The 20,962-nt window shown below is 40.3% G+C and overlaps 1 protein-coding gene across 4 annotated transcripts in view; it reads right to left on the bottom strand.

Moving 5' to 3' along the window:
- The window catches only part of LOC128304697 (uncharacterized), a 28,413-nt gene that overhangs the window by 3,448 nt on the left and 4,003 nt on the right, over nt 1–20,962 (bottom strand). For 2 of the 4 annotated variants that reach the window (XR_008287420.1, XR_008287421.1), the window contains exons 1-10: nt 6,048–6,458; nt 5,301–5,510; nt 4,830–5,231; nt 4,562–4,762; nt 4,384–4,494; nt 4,212–4,315; nt 3,970–4,028; nt 3,052–3,188; nt 2,874–2,967; nt 284–453 (exon numbers count right to left, since the gene is read on the bottom strand). Coding sequence is in view for 1 of the 4 variants with exons in the window: in XM_053041907.1 (XP_052897867.1) it covers nt 284–453; nt 2,874–2,967; nt 3,052–3,188; nt 3,637–4,028; nt 4,212–4,315; nt 4,384–4,494; nt 4,562–4,762; nt 4,830–5,231; nt 5,301–5,510; nt 6,048–6,359 (2,133 nt within the window). In the remaining 3 variants the exon portion in view is untranslated. Of the gene's footprint in view, nt 1–283; nt 454–2,873; nt 2,968–3,051; nt 3,189–3,636; nt 4,029–4,211; nt 4,316–4,383; nt 4,495–4,561; nt 4,763–4,829; nt 5,232–5,300; nt 5,511–6,047; nt 6,459–20,962 lie in introns of those variants that run through there. The other 2 variants (XR_008287422.1, XM_053041907.1) reach the window with 2 other exon arrangements.

Here is a 20,962-nt window from a genome sequence, read left to right as displayed (position 1 = left end):
ATTTGTGAATTTATCGCGAATATCTTCTGATCAGTTCTGGGTTCTTTTCAAGTTGATCTGAAATATGTTGAGATAAATCTGTAATACGTTCCATTTTCTGAGTGATTTCTTCGCAGCTTTGTAAGTGCCAGCTGTAAGAGCATTGTGCAGGGATCGATTTAACCTTACCAAATGTTCATGAAGGAGGGAGAAATTCCAAATCTACCTTAATATGCTCCATTTCAACTTGAAAATAATCCATAAACGATTCCAACTTGATCAATCAATTGCAAAAATTGTTTACCATTCGATTAGCCTCTGCCGCTTGGAACCTTTGGTTGCGTTCTGCCATCGCCTGTGCTTTGTTTGACAGTAGCTTGGACGGTGAGGACGGAGACATCGGTGATCCGGTAGTGCCCGTACCACCATTTACCGCATTCGGGCTTCCCGGGCCGGGCGTGCTCGTGATGGCATCTGAGAAAAAAGAACAATAATGAGAAATCAATGCAATAAATCCAGTTATGTGGAAGAACCAAACACGAATTAAAAAAAATTAAATAAAACAATCTGAACGACACACTGTAACAATTCAATAAGTTTTTCAAGCAGTTTGGAAACGGCCAGATCCGAGGATTTATAGGCTGTACGGTAACACTCTTGTAGGAGAGGATTTTCACTACACTCAGGGAATTGGGAGGAGGGAAAAACAATATCGGACCCTCATTTTTTACTACTGTATTAACCCGTTTTGAAGAGTTTATAAGCTGGATGGAGAAGCACATGCAAGATGGATGGAAAATATACGCTTCATCACAAATTATCGATACCAGCATGAACTGGCAAACTGGTGCTGGTGTTTTCTTTCGTTCTGAAAACTACTTTTATGAGTTCCAAACATGATGACATCATTAGTCTTAAAACGCTCATTAATATCGCAAACCATATACCGATTAGTTGTGGATTAATGCTTGTCGGAGCTGAGCAGGCAAAAATATCTTTACTCACATAGATCTCTCTTTCTCTCACAGTGCAAATAAATGAATGGTTACGTTTTTCCGCTCAAAAATTTTGAAATGTTTTTATACAAGCTAATTTTTTCCGATTAATTCCTACAAAATTTACTGCTGCTTTGCAGTGGTCTTTAAGTGATCCGTGTATGCATTGCGAGCTTGCGTGAGTGTACTCATCGATCAGTTTTCGTATGGTTACTATAACTGTCTGTCACCGGTTGGTCTGGCGTAAAGCTGATGTGAGTAGAAAGGTGCGGCTGTGCTGTGAACTGAGCTGAAAATCTGCCCATTGCTACTGACACTTAGTAGCAACACTAGTGACATTTAGTACCATCGACTGTGGATTGTCATGCATACTGAACCTCACAGTAAGTATGTAAAGACATTCGGAAAACTCACGTACATTCCCTTTTTTCCAATAAATAAATTTCTACACTTCGAAATTTTCTGATTACACCAATAACGAAAGAGGTTTATTTTTCATACATAACAATGCCGCGAATTCACGAATTAAAAATATAACAGATATAACTTTGCACAGACGATAGGGCTACTCTGAGCTTATTGTGTGTTTTTCAATTAGAAATGCGAGAACTCAAAGCGATTTTTAAACATCGTGCCCGTTGCAAATTGAATATTTTGTTATCAGTACCGCATAACAAATAGCAAATGGTTACCCAACAAAATTTATTAGCGAAAATTCTGTTCAGCACTGTCCACGGTTCGATCAAAGCTCTCGATGGCATTTAGTAACAATTGAAACAAAAGAAACCCACAGAAAAGCATATCGTCTATACAAACCCTAACATAAATAGTTCAACTGAAGGTGGCATTTAAAATAATAAACAACAAAGCGAACATATTTGCTACCAACGAAATTACACCTTAGAGACAGAAACAGAAGAGAGCAGCATTAGTATATTGGTTGAACAGCGACTTCGAAGATTGCTACACGAATAAGACGGAAGCGCATTTATAAAGTGTGTGTGCGTGTGTGTCGTGTTTGAATAAAATTTCGAAAGTTTTAGTCTTGTGTTTGGTATTGTGTTTGATTTAGTATTCTGAAACAAATAGACAGAAAAAAAGAAAAATAGATAACAGACAGATCAGGGATTATGTGAGAAAATATACTTTGTTTACTTCGTTTGTTTTTCGATGAGGTTAGACATAGTTCTGCCCGGAAGTAAAGGTTAATAGCTCTACGATTGTTTTGATTTTTTTAAATGTTACAGTAGAGTTACATCTGTGAAAATGCGATATGCGTCGGGAGGAACGATACGGAATTCCAATAATCAATATTACAGGAAATGTGGCAGGAGTTGATGAAAATGAAATGATTCGTGCATATGCTGCAATGTGTTCGTGACCCTCTGCTTTCTGACACTAAACCTACATTTATCCTGCACTAAATGAAGGAATAAAACGAAAAAACCAAAAAATACAAACAAGTGCACCAGCAGTGAATTTAGTTTGTAACAAAACAAAAAGAGAAAAAGAAAAACCTAATAAAACTATTATCTAATAAAATAATGAAAACAAAACCAATAGCAAACATCATAACATGGCGCAACGGTAAATAAACAAAATCGATTTCATCAACAAACTAAATTGCAAAACTAAACTCAACGTAACAAAAGTAACTAACTAATCAAATCAACCAAATAAGACACACAAGGTGCAAGAACGATTTATATAATACGAAACAAAAAGGTAACAAATGGGTCGCAATGAAGAGTCACGGAAGAGAGAATGAGATACGATCAGTGTGCTTTGGATAAGAAATAAGAAAACTTCAAATATACTGATGCTAGGGATTTATGATGAGAGTGTTGGTCCGAAGAAAACAAAAAAAAACAAAATAAAGTTTGCCACAGTATATCTTACCTCGGGCAAAGTTGGACATTCCATTCGCGTGGAAAGATTGCTGAGTGTACTGTCGCCGTGCTGCAGGTACCGGTGGCGAATCGATGAACACAAACTGGAAAAATAAAAACAAAGCAATTTCACGGTGTTCCACAATTCCAGCAATCGGTCGAAAATAAGTCCTTAATCAAACACATACCTCAACCGTTAAGGAACCGGTAATGGTTTCCGTTTCGTATGGACGGGGCTGCAGCTCGAGTATCTGTGTTGTGGCTGGACCGTTGGCCAATTCGTCGATCCCTACCAAACCCAATCCAAGGAACTTTTGGCCACCAGCTGTATTGTTGCAGGAGTATATAAAAAAGTAGAATATGAGCAACAATGCAGAACTGTTTTTTTTAATTAATGTGTCGTAAGGCATCATTCTGTTTATTTAATTGCTTTAAAATCTTATTTCATAGCATGCAAAAATTACTTGCATTGTTCTAGTTGTTTAATACAAAGCGGCAAAATATTTCCGGGATTATAGTAAATACTCTAGAGAAACAAAAAATATGGTTAGATAAAAACACTATTCGAATACTTTAAAATTCATCGCAAATAGTCAGAATTGACTATTTTGTACATACATTGCATACATTCAGGCTTCAATGCAATGTGCTTCAATCATGAATAATTCACCTATAATTATTATAGCTACTACTACTTTACTCAATACACATTAGTAGTACAAGCAATGTGCTACAGTATGTTTTGTTTGTTATACTCAGCGTGTTACACTCACATGCATTACGGGATTTAGATTGGTTAGTATCAGAACATGCAGGTTCGCCACAGGAGTCAGTAACGGTAGCTTTGGCGGTTAGCGGATTGACGGTATCGTCCTCCGATACGGCACCCGGTTCTGGACATTCGGCAACGGTGGCTAGCATACCATCGCTGCCATTGCCCAGTTCGTTCGGTTCACACGTGTTGTTAGTACTATCGACGACCGGCGTCGAAGGCATGCTCGATGTCGGCGTGTTAACCGTCGGAGAAGGAACCGCTTGAGGATCGCCGCTAGTCTCAATCCCAGCGGTTCTTTCCTGTTCGTTCATGGATGTCGAATTATCATTACCTACGGCTACAGTATCGTACACCTCGAACAGAAGTTCGGTCGAATGGTTCGACAGATCACTACGGGAAGGTGGAGAGTGGAAGGAACATCGATCGTTTCGTACATAAAAAAAACCGAGGAAAGAAGAAAAATAAATCGATACCCCCACATTACTACTCCGCACTTGCTTGCACTAAGTAACATTTTCTAAGTCTAACATTGACATCTGGCCAGTTTAGTTAAACGCGACAGAATCTACTTACAACAGGAAGGTTTCGTCAAAGAACGGATTTTGGCCTTGCTTGGTCGCAGATTGATGCTTCTGGGCAGGTTCGTCCATTTCGATCACACAGTAAGGTTGAGAGCACTACAAACCAACGAAAGAAATTTAAGTTGACTCTGTTACTCTCAGATTGATACGTGTTTACAACGCACCTTCAACAGTCCTTCTGCTTTCAACACTTTGACTAGTAATTTCCTTGGGGATGCTGATAATCCGGTACCGTAAGCATCATCTTGATAAGCGCGATATCCATCACTGTAGCCCTGCAATATCAAACATAAAACTATCAGGAATACTGTTTGTGGCAGCATACCACGCAAACATTCTTACCCCGTAGCCATAATCAGAAGTGACCTCCTCGGACTCTTCGCCCATTATTCTCGGACAGGTGGAGTAGATGGAGAAGTCAATCGGATACACTACATCACGGATCGAACCGATCAGCAGCTCCGTAATGACATCGATCTGTTTCTTTTCGTCCTGTGCGTTTGCTGTTTTCAGTGGTCCAATGCTGTTTAGATGAATTTTTATCTACAATAACCCAGAATGTTTACATATATACCGAGATAAACACACCTCCTAGCGCTCGCAATCTTACATCAGGATAGCCTTCGAGTTTCATTTCTCCCTTGAGTGCGAAATAGTTGACGATAACGCTAACACGGGACTTCAAGCGCGCGACGGTTGCCTTGTAGTGGGACACTTCCGTTTTTTGGTTACTGGACTTGAAGGCTTTAATCTGCAGCACTGGCGTAGTATCGACATCAAACAGTAGTTCGACTTCGTTCGATTGATCGGTCGGTTCGCACAAGATGCTCGACAGATTCGGCGGCAAACTTTCCGGCAGTACGCGCACAATTTCGACAATCATTTCGTGCTGCTCGACGTGCGTCAGTAGTGCCGTGTTGACAGTGGACACCCAGTCCTGTAGCAGCTTGTTCACTACCACCAGATCCGAGTACAACCAGCGGAACAGATGGACAGCCCACTGGGTGATTTGCTATCGGAGGGAAGAGGATCGCCATTAGTTTGTGAAGGTACAGACGAATATCTCATGTGGTACACTTACCGGATCAGTGCCATTAATGTTTGATGGCGGTATCACCGGACGCTTTTTCTGACTCAGCTCGGGGCCTGGACTCATGCGGGAAATGCGTTTGCGGGCAATCGTGGGACCGCTTGCGGCACCGATACTACCGCCACCGAATCCACCACCAGTTCTTGCTCCACCGCCCAAGCCACCACTGCCGCCATTGCGAACTTGGGACAAAATGGCATCCTACAATAAGAAAAAAAGACATTAGTGAGACTTTGTTCATATCCTGATGTTGAGTCTCTGTGTATATGTTGTTGGCACTCATAGCTACCACAGGAGTTTCGTGATAACTATGAGTGAATAAATAAGAAATACAAATATTGTAGGTTAAGTTGTTCTGAGGTTGCAGCGTTAAGTGAGAAGAAGAGTCCAGGAGACAAATTGAACGATATTACTTTAGGAATTAATTTAAAATAATCTGACACTCCCACAAATTGATCAATATGTAACATTTAAAACGAAATTAGCTAATTAGAGAATAGCTAATAAAAAAATCACACTAATGTGCTCCATCACCTGTTGAGTTTTCATGTCATGTAAATGACACCAGACAATCTAAACCACAGACTATCTTTATAAATGTGTTAGATCTTTGATTGATGGAGCAGATCAAGACCATGATCATGAAGCAAATTTGGTGTATTTAAGTAAGTAGTAAGTAGATGGATTGTGGAACTGAGCAATAAATAAGTACACTGAAGTGTCGATGTTTTGATCTACCTTTTTGGTGAGCACCTCCTTCGGTTCGGAGGCACGCGTTCCCGCGGTCACACCCGTTGCCGCAACCGGTGACACACCACCGGTCGCCGTACCGGCCGGGATGGGGACGGTGCCACCATCGGCGGTCCCGCTGGCCGTAGCGCCCTTGCGCAGCACGTACTTGTCGTAGATCAGTTTGGTCGCAAACACGAGCGATATCACTACCACGATCAGCGCGAACAGTAACATTACGAACGTATCCATCGTTAGATCACCGGCTCCTTCAAATACACAGATATAGTCGTCAATTTGATCAGCCAAATCTTCGGCCATAGCAGTTCGTTCCTACGCGGCCACACGACATACCCGGACGGGCGCACTTGGTGTGGGTCGGGTCGGGTCGGGTAGGTGAAGGTGATGTTGGTGTTTGGTAGTGGTTGGAAGATGAAGCGGGTGACGAGAGCTGGTGGTAATGTATGTTTTTTTTTTTTGGACTGTTGATTACAAGTAGTTGGACATATATATTTTTTACTGTTCCGCAATTATTCACACCACACCACAAAACGTTCGCACAACTTCACTTCGGAATGGCTTGAGAGATTCGGTACTCGGGTGGATACAACTAACCAAAAAAAAGCACGTGGAACAATGCAAACTTGTTAAATACACAAGGTCGGGGTTGTCGTTAAACACTGTATAAGATTGTTTGCATCATCTGAGAAAAGAGTAGGTAAGACAACAAATTAAGACGAAGCAAAACAGTAGAGAAGGAATTACAGAAAGGAGTCCTCATTACACATATCTTATGGAAAACACGATGTGTTAAACATACTTTTCAAGGAGATACTTTTATTACAACAATAATACGTCATTAGTTGACTTGTGGTATAACTCTTCATGACTTATAGGAAAGCTGATATCATCGCAGTTCAAAGGATAACAAGATGGAGGTGGAGCTTTAAGGAACAGATGACAACTCTTAAACCCCATTACGACAATTAAGCTAAACATGTATCCGCGCAACCGGAAGCCTTGTTTGGATTAATATAGATCAATTTATAGCCTTAAATTTTGAATTACATTTAATTAACGCAATAAAGATGATTAAAATGGACTTTGGTCTATTAGTTCCTGAAGTTTATTACCATGCTAATATAAGCCAAGCGATATAAACAAAATAATTGGAACAAATAAATTTGCACCAATATATATTGACTACTTGAGCAGAATAGGATCCGTAGAAGTAGAAGATGAGTGACATATAAGCATCAAACAAGAACCAGACTGTGCTTAATTCTGATGTATTAAAGCCTTAGGAGCAATATTGTAGTGTCGTGCCCCTTGCTATAAACGTAAGTATTGAAAAAATGGACACATTTTGAAGGACGAAAATTAAATGCGATAAAGTTTGCTTGAATCCTATGCTTAAGAAGCATTCAGTAAAAAATGCTTAGAAGTCCTATCGGGTGGCCATACGCCTACTGATCAGAACCTTAGCTAACGCCATTTAGCATAAAAATGTTAGCATGTTTTTAGCTTTATCGTAGCCTTGGTTATCAAATGTCACTCCGTGTTGGTCTGGAAGTTATAGAATTTCATTATCTATATTATTATCACACTTTTCGAGTTCCACTAGGAGGTTTTTTAAGTCTTCGTTGATACGTTTTAACTAACCATTTTCGGTTTTCCGAATCGATCCTCCTGGAATCAAAAAACTTTCACAAAAAATGTCCATCTTGTTCAAATACTTGTCCACTATTTGGCCGATTGCTACAACTTCCAGAGAGAACGCAGGATTTACCTTGTCCTCGATCCTCATATTTAGGCTCTGCCGCACTGTAGCTGCCAAAACAAGAATACCAATTGACACTGTGGCCTTTTCAAGATAGGAGAAGGCAAAAAAGATGGCAGATCGACCATGTAAAATTTGTTCGGTTCGGCTTTTTTCAGTTGCGGGTTGAAAAAAGCCTATAAAATAGTTGCCTTACAATTTTGGTAGCGACTATTACACATTTAGGAATAACGTTATCAAATTTGTAAATTATACTTATTGGAAAAAGAAACTGGTTTTGTTGAAAAAAAAACTTTTCCACACTTCCACTGTTTCAAATTCTCAAAAAATGATGTGATCATCAGATACCCATGCACTTCCTATTCACCAACTCCAAGAAGCGACATGAATCTTGGTGGTTTGTATAAGTGACCATGCAACAGGTAGAAATGCATGTTTGCTATTCAATATCGCCCAGGAATTTCCTATATTGAAAATAATGATAGCGAAGTCTTTCAGGTACACAAGACCAAGACTTCATTGAACGCTCTCAGCTAACGCAAATTTAAGAACGACGATTATAGTATTACGGATTATCTTTTAAAGGATTTCGAGAGTCATGAACTTAATGAGTTGTTACTGAGGCAGCTCGGAAGTTCTGACGAACAAAATACGACGACCTTGACGTATTCATCATTGCCAATCATTAGTCATATAAATAACCACCAGAATATCATGTGAATAGGTGAGTCAAAATTGCAAAAAGCCATTTATAAACAAATTTAATAAAATCCTTGCTAATTGCACGCTCGAATAAATAATATTACATCTTCTTTGTTAAAGGCAACTCTGTCTAATTTTCGGTCAATTGATACCGTGATCTCATCGTACGCTGTACTGGTCCGAATGTTTTAAATTATACTTTCCACTTCTGCCAGCTAATTGCGATGCCAGCCTCATGAAGTGTTTTTTTGCGAATGGACAGGAAGCTTGAAATGCGATACATCGATCGATTCTATTCTCAACGATGATCGAATCGATTTCGACAAATTTTTCATCATCATCACCAGCAAAAATTGGCGAATCCCCGAATCAGTGAACACATTTGTCAATAGTTCAAGTGGTTGGGTTGCAATTCTGGCAGCACAATGCTACACCCCTAAACCTCATCGCGTCATTCGCCCAAATGTTGAGTGACGCGTGCGGGGTCGTTTACATAATTCAATCTGTCCCGCGCGGTTGGGAGTTATCTTCCCAACTCCCCACAGATGGAGAGGTGTTTTATTTGTGAATTTATCGACTCCGCATTAGCGCAATCGCATTGCATATAATCGACCAACGGAAGGCTTTCCGGGTCGTCTGACTTATTGTAAATCTTTACACCCGAAACAGAAGGTGCAATCCGGGGGTCATTTTTGCAAACGGTACTCCCATGCATTGCAGCTCGAGTTGAGACCACCGGCTTAGCAATGGTACGATAACAACGCGCGAGACATGCCGTTTTATTGCATTATCCATTGCTGACTCACATGGTTCGGGGTAACACGGGCTGTTTAGGGAGAAAACGTCGGTAGACATTTACGATGACGTTTATCGCTGCGGCGGGTATCGAGGTTTGGGATTAACGCATGACAAATGGTACGATGATTGCTAGCAAACGTGCAACGAAAATGCTGACATGGTTATGCTTACGACGGATTTATAGATAACATCCATTGCCTTGAAGCGTTATAGCTAAGAAGCACTTACTGCCATGGACTAAAATTTCATGCGGCCAGTATCGGACAACAAGTTGGAATGCATGAAGCTGGGCTTGGATAATTTGACGACTGTAGCTTTCGTTTAACAAATTCAAGGTAAGGCTCGGTCATCACTTTCAAAATTGATTTACAGGAATACAGTTCAAGCATATCTTGCTAAGAGTTGGACATACTAATAACATTTTAGTATTGTTAAGATGTTTGCTTGTAAATGTCATCGCTAGCGACATCTGTTGGAAATTCACTAGTATCAATGACAATGACAACCTCAAGAAGTGGATGTCTGCCATTTATGGCTTTCTGTGACTTTATTTACCTGCGAATTGATAGGATTTTGGTCCGGTCCGTTCGTGTGAAGACCGACGCCACTACCATTATGCCCCCGGGACGCCCCAATGAAAATAGAATGGTGTTGGATATTATCATTACAGAAAAGAGGAGATTAATCAAACATAATTTTACACTTAATTGAATTACTTGAAGAATTACATTCTGCATGGCAATACAAATTAAACTATTGCAGCTTAACGGTATAAACTCATTATTATTGTATTCATCACCATTAAACTCTTTTGTTCCACAGGTGATAAAATCACGTGGCAGCAAACAGAGCGAATAACATCACATGTTGCCTGTCTGTCCGAACAAATGAAGCCAGCTCGCACTGGCCAATTAAATAAATCACCACCGTGGCTAACCTTTGGCCTAACGCCCTCGCCCCAACGATGCTACTCGACCCCTTTTCTTCTACGACGATGAGTCAACGAACGGAGAACGATGATAGCAGCAGTCAACCTGCGAGTTTCCATTTATCACAACGCAAAATCCGACGAAGAATAGAACATTACGCATGCCTTCGCCGTGCGAAATCCGTGCTGCAGCAGTATGACATCAGCTTGCCCCAGCTCTCTGGTGGCCGTATTGTCAATGGCTGTTGTGTTGGCTTGGTTGAAAGAGGGAAGTGGAACCCTGGCATGTTGCGGTGCAGAGCCCAGTGTAAAAGTGCCTGTAAACCGGTGACCGGAGGAATGCGCCATTCGTGTGATGAAGTAAAAACGAAGTGGAAGTGGATTTTTGTACGAACCCAGCCAGTCCTTCGTTGTCGCATCGATTTGCGAACCGTTTGGAGAACAGTTTGGAGTTCGAGATGACGTGACACGGCCCGGTGGCGCGACGATAGCATTCGGATTTATCGATGAAGTTAGAGTTTGCTGGTATCAAACGAAAGTAACAACAAAATAAAGAAAAGCAGCACAAATAAAACTGCCAGAAATAATGAACCGGCACGCGGTCGACCGGTTGAAAACCGGTCATAGCGGACAGTATCGTCGTAGCGACGCGCACTACTTTCGCTGTAAATGGTCATAGAGAGATGGTCGGATTTGGATGCCTTTAAACGGTCGATGGCAACATGCCAAAACTAAATCCAACCTTGAAGGGCCATTTTTCTTGCACTTAAGCCTTTGCAGGATGGTGGCAGGTGATATAATGCAGGGTGTCCCCTTCGAAACAGGGCACAAATTTTGCGGCATTTTGTAGATTTGAAAGGGTGATTTAGTGGTCGTAGCCAAATAATGCTCATTTTTCTTTTCAGATTCAGATTTCAGGACAAAACGTCACTGACCTAGGTGTGAATCCGGTTTTGAAAGCGAGATGCATTTCCACACAAGAGCTAGATATTACATTGCATGTTGAGGGAAAATTAAAATAAGCACAGAACGTTGGCCTTGACAATTGTTGACAATTAATTCAAAATAGTAATTCATCTAACCGGAAAGAGTATAATGAAATTTACTTCGAAAATATTAAACATACAGTAGATCGTCGATTATCTGGGCAACTGCGGACCGGTCGGATCCCGGTTAATCGATTTTCATAGGTCTTTTAGCTACAGAACGTACAATAATTGAATAACGAGGCCGACAGGTCAACGATAAAAGCATTAATATGTTTTTAATATTAGAAGTTATTGGTTATTAACAGTATGGAGCAATGCAATGCAAAATTTAGCATGGTAAATTCGAAATAGAATACTCTCAAGGTTCTCTCAGGCCAGTCAAAAGAAAAATCCAACTTATTCTACCAGCTATCATTTCTTAGCTCACGGATAATCCAACAGTCACGGTTAATCAGGCGCCCGGATAATTGACGTTGTACGGAATGTCAAATAAATAGTAAAACACCCTACTTTTGTTTGTACTAACCGTATTATTTCCAACAGATGACACTATTAGAAATATAATGATATTGCAATGATCATAATTTAAGTGTTTGAAGCTTTAAACGTAAATAGTTGGATCTCGTAGTAAAATAACCATCTGGTAATAAATAATTACATTTACTGTTAACTCATCCCACATCCTACATCCCAGAGGTATAATATTTTTATCTAAATAGCATTAAGCTCTTCTAAACCCAAAACGGGGGGCTAGAACATTATTTTCTTTTGGCCATCTTCAGAACTCGAAATATCTAAAGAACAAAAATACAATTTTTCCAAACAAAAATTTTACTTTTTCCGGATTTGCTTCGAGTTTTGTAAATAACGAAGAAATTAATGGACATCGAACGCAATATAATCGACCTGAATTGACCGTCAAACTGTTCCAGTCAATAAGTAACCTCTTTAAGCTTTCACCTCATAACCATGAATGTGAAAAGAATATGGATCATTTAATTTAATAAATAATTAAGAGAATATTAAATACATGTTTAAAAAAGCGTAATTTTGTAGATGGCATTTCGTGCACTGAGATGTAGTGGATGAATTAACAACATAATTCTACATGATAAGGTATTTTCTTTTCGCGACTCTTTCAAAAATCCCTAGATGGTTGATCAGTTTACCAAAAAAAACGACTTATTTCTTTAAGATTATAACTTATAAGAAAAACAATTATTTTGTTAGTTTAAAAGCAACTGGGTTGTGAATATCATATACGCAGAGCTCATTATTAACCTAGAGGTGCATCTTCTACAGGCAAGACAAATAATTACGTTGTGAATGATAAACCATTGCAAATATGTTTTAATACTATGTATGCCATTGGCCGCCCGATGGTATCGCATGGTGACATTCTCCAACAAAATCGAAAGCGAACTAGATGCTAAACACCATTGCACTAGGCTATGCACCACCTTGCAGAGCACTTTATCTGCCAACTGTTTGCTATTTAGCAGTAAAGGTACTCACTACTAACTAAACGGCTCTGTCAACAGGTTGGTATGTGCCAATGGGCTGTTTCACTTTCCCGTTTTTTTTTCGGCAGTGTGCAGAAGTGTTTATCAGTTCCATTAGGCGATACGCTCGAAAAGCTTGTACACTGCGCATCATTCATGCTATTGTGTTGAATATATGTTATGCGATACCACACAACTTCATGCAACCGTTGTGGTACGGCTAATGTTGAACTTTAAAACTCCCAAACCCACCACTGCAGAGCGAGTTTTTCAGGGCCATCATCAACGTTTTTTTTGTTATCTCGAAATCACTTTACCCGATCGCGTAATTGTTTGCATAAATCGACACAAAAATTGCTCACCGTGGGCTTGCGTCACCGTTCAGATAGGATTCGCGCCCAATACCTTCCGAACCGGGGAACGCCGAGCTCCGTTTTCTTCTTTGCAAGGCGGAATTCAAACGTCAATTAGTGGCACTGTGTTTACACCATCACCAGTGCTACACCTTCCAGCTTCCGTGGTCTGCCTAAAAACTGGGGATAGTATCACACCGTGATAGAAAAACTGCGGGGTGCAGAAAGATGCAGTAGTGGGTAACGCTCTGCCAAGAGATGTGGCAAATCGATCGACGGACAGCCGGGGGTGGACCCGGTAGAAATAAACTGCCAACCAGCGTGTGTCGCGGCGCGGTGAAGCAGAATGTAAACATGGTCCCGATTCTGCTTCACACCCAAGAGAAACCGTGATGATGCCCCGACACACCGGACGAAACCGTCGGGGAGACCTTCGGTCAGATTATTGGCTATTAATAACGCGCGATTCCTTCTCTCGCGTTGTGCGCTCACAATACCAACAGCACAGGCGCGATCATTGAGAGAGAGCACGGGAAGCTGGTAGGAGATTAGGTGGCATACGGGTGGTAAAGGTTGAACTCTCACGCGAATGGATCTAGCACAGTGAACCTCACCGGCGGTGTGCGGTGTCGCAAATGATGACATCAGACCACGAATCTTACCAGCATTCGCATGGTTTAACTCGGCCATATCACTCGCGTTCGATGCAGAATTCCTCTGCAATCGAATGTTTCCTATCGATTGGCAGTTCGATACGTGTTGGTTCCGAAGCACTGAAGGTCGACGTGACTTCCAGTACATGAATTTTGGCGTGATGTTTTGTCTCTTGTTGTTATGCACTCTCTCACTAGTCACTGATAACGCGGAACGCCACACCGTTGCCATTATCAACGCGCCATCCGGATGTTAATTAAAAGTCGAATCGAAGAACAAAAAGTGAAACGCACGCTGTGAAGAAACTGTGTATTTTTTTTTATTCTGCTTGCTATTAAAATGAGCAACCGGTTTGAGGGGATTTTTTTTTTTGCCATTTTCCGCACTGTTGGTCATAATGCGTGTTAGCGGATTAGAGATTGATAATTAATTACAGCGATTAGGCTCTAGGCTGGTCGATCACCGAGCCATCAACCCTTGGTTGGCATAAATGAGACGTGGCAGCTATCAATTAAACAATCGAACTGAAGCAGAACAACCCTAATATAGGAAGGAACACGAAAAATAAAAAAACTAACCAACCCATCACGTAATTTACTAATGGTGTAAAATTTAACCGACCGTGACGACATTGACATTGGAAAGGGTAGAGTAAGGAACGCAGAAACAACTTTGAAGAGGGCTCGGTGGTATCCAGTCCCCCCAGTAACACTTGTATCGATGGTCCACCTATCGGTAAAGGTACATATCTTTGATTTTTTTGATGCTTCTCCATGTGCTAACACAGTGATTATTGATTGTGAAAACGTTATCCGATACAACTTCCGAAAAATGTACAAACAAATCAATACAAAACGTGACGGCTCTGTTGCTCTGTTTCGAGTGTCGATTCTAAAGTGCGGCTATGAAGTTGTTGCCGAAGGTCGTAAAAGGAAGAAATAAAGCTAATGATCCGTAGCTGGTATGTGATGACATTTACTATTTTATGTGTCACTTAACTTCACCCGGATGTTTTATCTAGCTTTTCATCGCGAATGCCGGTGTGTAAAATCGAAACATTTTAACGATGCTTAATTAACGTAAGTGAAGGTAAATAAAAAAAGAAGATGAAACCTAGCCCACACTTCCAATGCGTCATTCAAGTAAAAACCAGACAAGAGTTGCTCACTACCGCTTGATAGCTATACGTTCCAGGCTAATGATAAGGAAGATCGCCGCTCAACATTCAGATACGGTAATGCACTACTTAACAATAATCCTAGTTGGAGATAAAACCATTTAGATAGACTGCCCCAGAGAAGGCAGAAAGCTTTTTCGAGGAGCGCCCTACAATGACAAACATTTTGAGCTACTAAAATAAAAATTATTAACTTGGTAACTTACCAAGGTAACTACCACATCAAATAGCTACAGTTCTTCATCGCCAAGGACATATTTGATGTCTGGAGAATTTAAAGTAAAAAAAATCCTACAAAGTTTACCATGAAACACATGATTTGGCAAGCGATCTGCTCATGTGTTCAAACAAAGTAGTGCGCGTTCGTTACTGTCGAGACTGTAAACGTGTTGATTTATCTCAAAAAGTGTCTACAGGTGCGTCTGTTTCATCTAAAGAAAAAATACGAGGACCTTACGATTTTTTCGCCTGATTTAGTTTTGTGTCGCTGTTCTATTTGGTTTCAGTCATGGCCATGAATCCTCCAAACACACTGAAACTAAGCGCCTATCGAAAAATACTAGGCTATTACGAAGCGTGCACCATGGAAGTATCCTGAGGAGAGCAAATCTGAGGCAAACATAAAAAAGGGAGTCTAAGTACAGAAAAAAACTCCTGACAGATGTTGAACAGAACCTGATAAGTGGTGTTGGTTATGGCATAAAAGATAAAGGAAATAAATTTGTTTAATTTTATTGTGTGAAAGTTTGATCAGGATCTTGTTAATCTGTTAATTTTCTACAGCGTTTCAACCTTGATGAAATTTGATGTGAGACACCCTTTAAATAACTCATCTGGAAAATTATAAAACTTCAGCAAAAACATCGATAAAACTACCAGTAAAATATAAATAGTAAATAAGCCAATAAAATGACTTTAGATAATAACAAATAATAAATAATAATAAATAATAATAATAATTGAGTAGATTTTTTTCACATTTGAGGCACTGTTTATGGCATACTCTTAGAACTTACTTATGGCACTTATGGCAAACGCTGGGCTCCAAGACTTAGTACAGAGCTAGATGCAAATGACTCAGTGTTGAGTTGAGATGCACGAATTGAGTAAAACATTTGCCAAATTTTTCACTAAATGAGGCCACTCTAGATAACTTATAATATTGTGTACCATAATGGTGTTTCAGAAGCGCATTTTTCTACTTGAAAAGCTTAAATTCAAAATATAAAAATTATTCATAATCAAAACTATGAGACACACCCGCCGTGCTGTTGTTCATCGCTGATGACTTCACATCATACAGTTCAAGGACTGTGCATGCGAGAGTACCTATTGTAATTGCTCAGCAAATTTGATACTTAACCGGTGACGGGTAACAAGACAAGTACGTCGATTGCAATTACTAAACCAATGATCCATGCAATTGAGCATGCGCGGAAGATGAGTTAATCTTGCATCTAAACGCTACAAACAGGCGACTGGAAACGGCGCACAGCGCCCGAGTGCCCCGGCCATCACGTCGTCGTTCGTCAAAATCTGTATAGATTTATTATTATTTTGCGCACCATACTATCAAGCGATGCGAAACGTTTTTTGTCGGGGGCTATTATTTTCTTCCCCCGATTGAAGCACGCACGCATGTATGGAAGCGTATGGGGCAGAGCATGTTTGTGATCGATTCGATTCCGGTCGCTTCCGATCCCACCGATGGAGCGGATAATAACGAACCAGGTAATAGCATTCCGGTCGGATTGGTGATGATTAATTTTTAAAGGCCGCAGTCAATGGCATTCGTTTGTTTTACGTGTGGCCAGCAATCGATAAGTTGCCGTGCACACCGCCTTACACGGCATTCGCACACGAGTGCATCGTGCGTGATGGTACAAAGCGAACCGGGCCGGTTGGTGTGCGTGTTTCAGGGAGAAGAAAAGCATTTTTGCATTACAAGCTGTGAACTAATCCCGACTCTCTTCTGCAAGTGATGGGATTATCGGTCTGTTGCTTTCAGTGAAATCCGCACCATGTGCTCTTGTACCTTTCAGATGTTTTCAAAATTTCGTGTACATCAAGCTCTACCATTTCATACCACAATATGGTAAAGAAGCTGATTTAGAACGATTTGAAATCTTAAGCATCTTATTACTACCAACATCATTAGCTTCGATAACAACTTCAATCTCTACCTCGAAAACTGAAACAAGTGGATACCACAGTTTCCCTACGTAGGGTCCCGAAAATTGATTTTATTTATCCTCTCTGATGTCTTTAATTCGATGTATTTACACTAAAAATTTTAAAATATGCAAAAAACCACTAACCACTGAAGGTAAACAAACGAAAGTAAGAATGTCAAATTTAACCCAAACACCCTGTAGAATTGTGAAATTTAATAGACAGAATTCAATAAATATAATTCTGTTAATAAAATTACTTGCTTTTTGTTCGTACTGACTGCAATCTGTGTGAAAACAGAGTACAATGTCATTATAATAGATTATTAACAGTGGTACCTTCGACCTTCAACATCAACACGCACGCGATATTTTTCAAGTGATTGTATCAATTCTGTTTTCAACTCAATTTTCATACGAGATTGTTTATTTTCGGTTTGATTTTGCCAGTTTTAACCATTACAGTAGAATTTCGATTCCCGGTGCCTGACCAACGGTCAGTTGAACGTTTTTAAACATCTTGAATCAGTAAATAATAACTTTAAATACAAAGTTATTGGTATTGATTTTTCGTTAATTATTTTACCAGTTTTAAGTATTGAAGCACAATGGAATTCAATTGACCGACTGATGACTAGAATTAGGTCCCATTAACTGAACCTGTACTGTTTGATTCACAGGCTTTTAAGTGACCGAACGAAATTCGTTCATGTTACTATTACTTGATACTTGTTACTTGTTACATGTTACTACAGTTTACTAAATGTCACCAAAAATAACTATCTATACAGAGAGGAAGGTTTGAATAATGCTTTCAATGTAAACGTAATTAATCGAACTGTACATCTTGAAAGACGCGAGTTGAATGGCGTATAAAGTAGATTGGACTACACGTAACACAGGTAAGAACGACGCAGTTTGAACGGATTGAACCTGGAACGAACTAGAGTGGCAAATTGAACGGTGGACGTAACGTAGCTGGAACGAACTAGAACGACAGATTGAGCGAACTGTTCATCCAGTAAGGGAATGATATGACGAGCGACATTGAACGACAGATTGAGCGAAATGTCCGTCGAATGTAGGAACATTTGGAGAGCGACCTAGAACTGGAGGTTGAGCGAACTACATGCATGAGAGTAATGACGAGAGACACAGAAGAACGGAAGATGTATACCGTTCATTTAGTTCTTTACAACGAACGATCCAGTTCGCTCACCGTCTATCAACACTAATAAGTTTCCCAACTCTGTTCATAAAACACACCTGAATAATGAAACTACTAAGATACTACTAAGCTCCATTTACCAGAAAAACTTCTTGGGTATGTGAACTAACTTTTTCCCAAGCTTTATTGCCATAAGTTCGAATCTTAGAAACGATTAGAATGTGAGTTTACATCATCATTTTAAAATATTTCTTCCCCACCTACAGACGGCTGGAGAGTTGTTCCGTTCTGGCATACACTCACACAAAGGGTTCGTTTGTAAACATGAATCAACAATAAACAAATTACAGACGTTACATGGTGACGTTAGCAGTTTGCGTAGTCACACGCTGAAAGCAACCATATGTGTCCCATGCAGCCGGTTGTGTAAGACGTAACACACTCGTCGAGTGTAAAGGTTACATTATGTCGTTCAAAACCACATGAAAAAAAAACATAAAACAAAAACAGCTCCCTGTAGTAACTACACAAAAGACACACACTTACACAACTTCAACAACAACACAAAACTATTAGGCGCAAGTGTAATGAAAAACAGAATTCACCTCGTTTTTTCATCGTTGCCGTAAGACTTTTAAGCATCGTTCGTTCCGGTTGCGGGTTTACTAGAGAGACTGTGGAGTAGGCAAAATGTTAAATCGCATTCGCTTTGATCGAAAAAAAAGGAAGGAATCGCCAAACTCTCCGCAGGCAGCAGTGCGGAAGCAAACGGAGGCCAATAATGGAGTAACAAACGTAAACAAACAATGATGCACGACGATGGCCTAATTCCTCAGCGTGCCCCGTTTTTGGCTCCATTTCCCATTGCGCTTTCCTCGGTTACGCTGGCCCTCACGCGGTAACTTCCATATTCCATATTCCGATACTATTCTCAACCCAAACAAACATTCAGCTGTGTTGTGGAGCTTCTGTAACTTGCTCCCCTGCAATAAAGACAATCAATGAATTGCATCGCTATGGTCCGTTCTCATGGTCCGGCAAGATATCGACGATATGGCTAGAAGTCGCCCAAGCCTAGAACACCTCACAGGCCGGCTTAAAACAGGCAAAAGTGAAGGCATTGAAAGATTATCTCCCAATCTTTGCGTTTGATGCGTTTGCTATTTTTCGCCAGAGACATACCGCTTTTCATCTTCAAGTCTCCGCGGCCTGGCGCGGTTTATGTCTAGTCGGTGGAAAATTCGTAACTGGCAGGGTGCTATTTTTAGCTAGCAACAGCCCGTACACACCGTCGTGGTTGGCCTTCGTGTCCGGCCTTTTTTTTGTTCTCGCTTTTGAAATATTGAAACATTTCTTCGATGAGAATTCTTACATAGGATGCGAAATATTTTTTTCTCTTCATCCGTTTGAATATCAGCTCAGGAAGGCGCTGAACCAATCGACTTTCGTGAAATTGAGTTCTTCATTAAATTAACTGGTCGGTATGTAAGTGCGTGGTATGCTTTTATTTGCTTAGCTCACGAACACAATAAATCTTCACGGAATAGATAGGAAATGCAGCAGGGTGCGCTGGGAATTCGTTCCAGGCAAGGTGTCAAACCCTTGTGTGTGACACGTGATCCCATTTCCTGCCCGTACGCATGACACTAAGGTGCGGATAAAAGGGCTATTTCCTGTGACCCAGTTCCGTCTAGCATGGCTCTTTCTGTCTGCGTTTGTGTGTGTGTTTGGTAAGCATATTTTATGATATTCCACTCCATTTTTCCGTTTCCGTTTCGATCCCTTTTTGGTTGGCAGAATGGAATGGCAGTGCGACAATAGCCAACATAAGTAAACATTTTTCGGCAGATTATTTAGCAAGGAGTTATTTAAACATTTTGAGTGCCTTTACACTAAAGTGAACTGCGATCAAAATAATCTCATGAATCGCTTCATCCACATCAGAGTCTCACGAGCGGTCGGTTATAACTGCACTATTATCTCATCGCTGATTTCATCAGTTTTCTAATCATTCATCCCCAACCAGCTACCAGCGGCAAAATTGCTTACCGTGCGCGAATTTAGCTGATGCTTTTTCGTTACAGCGGCAATTCTCATCAACCGCAAAAGAAGGGATGTATTTTCTTGGCATACATTTTATTTGTTGTCTATCCATGCCATGCATTGTGTGTGTGTGTGGATCGGAATTCGCTTTGAGTTCGCTTATGGGAGTGTGTGTGTGTGTGGGTGTTTTTTTTTGTCTTACATAATTCTGATTTGTTTAGCGAATGTGGCATCATAACGAAGACAGTTTATTATTTATCAGATGCAATATTAAATAAATCGATGCAACTTTTCCACCCTAGATTATGCTGCTTGATGACGTGGCCTTAGTTACAGCAGACGCAAACGTTACACTTATACACTTTTTTGTTTTATCTACTTTAATGTTTATTGTTAAAAATTTTGTTATAATTTAAGATCTTCAAAATTAATTAAGTAACTACTACTGTCCTACTAGAAAACTACTCTATTACTAGCAATTACTAGCAACTTCCTTCCTTACTTTTCAGGTGCATCCTCCTGCAGCCTGCAGCCTGTTCCTTATCACGAGGACCTGAACAGTTCTACCTCAATTACCAAAGGGTACTATTTTATATCACTTATTAGGGTTTAGCTTTGATAAGTTCAATGCTTACTAGCGTTGTGCTTAATAAGTATTT

This window comes from Anopheles moucheti, chromosome 2 (genome assembly GCF_943734755.1).
Source record: "Anopheles moucheti chromosome 2, idAnoMoucSN_F20_07, whole genome shotgun sequence".
NCBI lineage: Eukaryota > Metazoa > Arthropoda > Insecta > Diptera > Culicidae > Anopheles > Anopheles moucheti.
The sequence above is the reverse complement of the archived record's forward strand: the minus strand, read 5'-3'. Positions and strand labels throughout refer to the sequence as shown.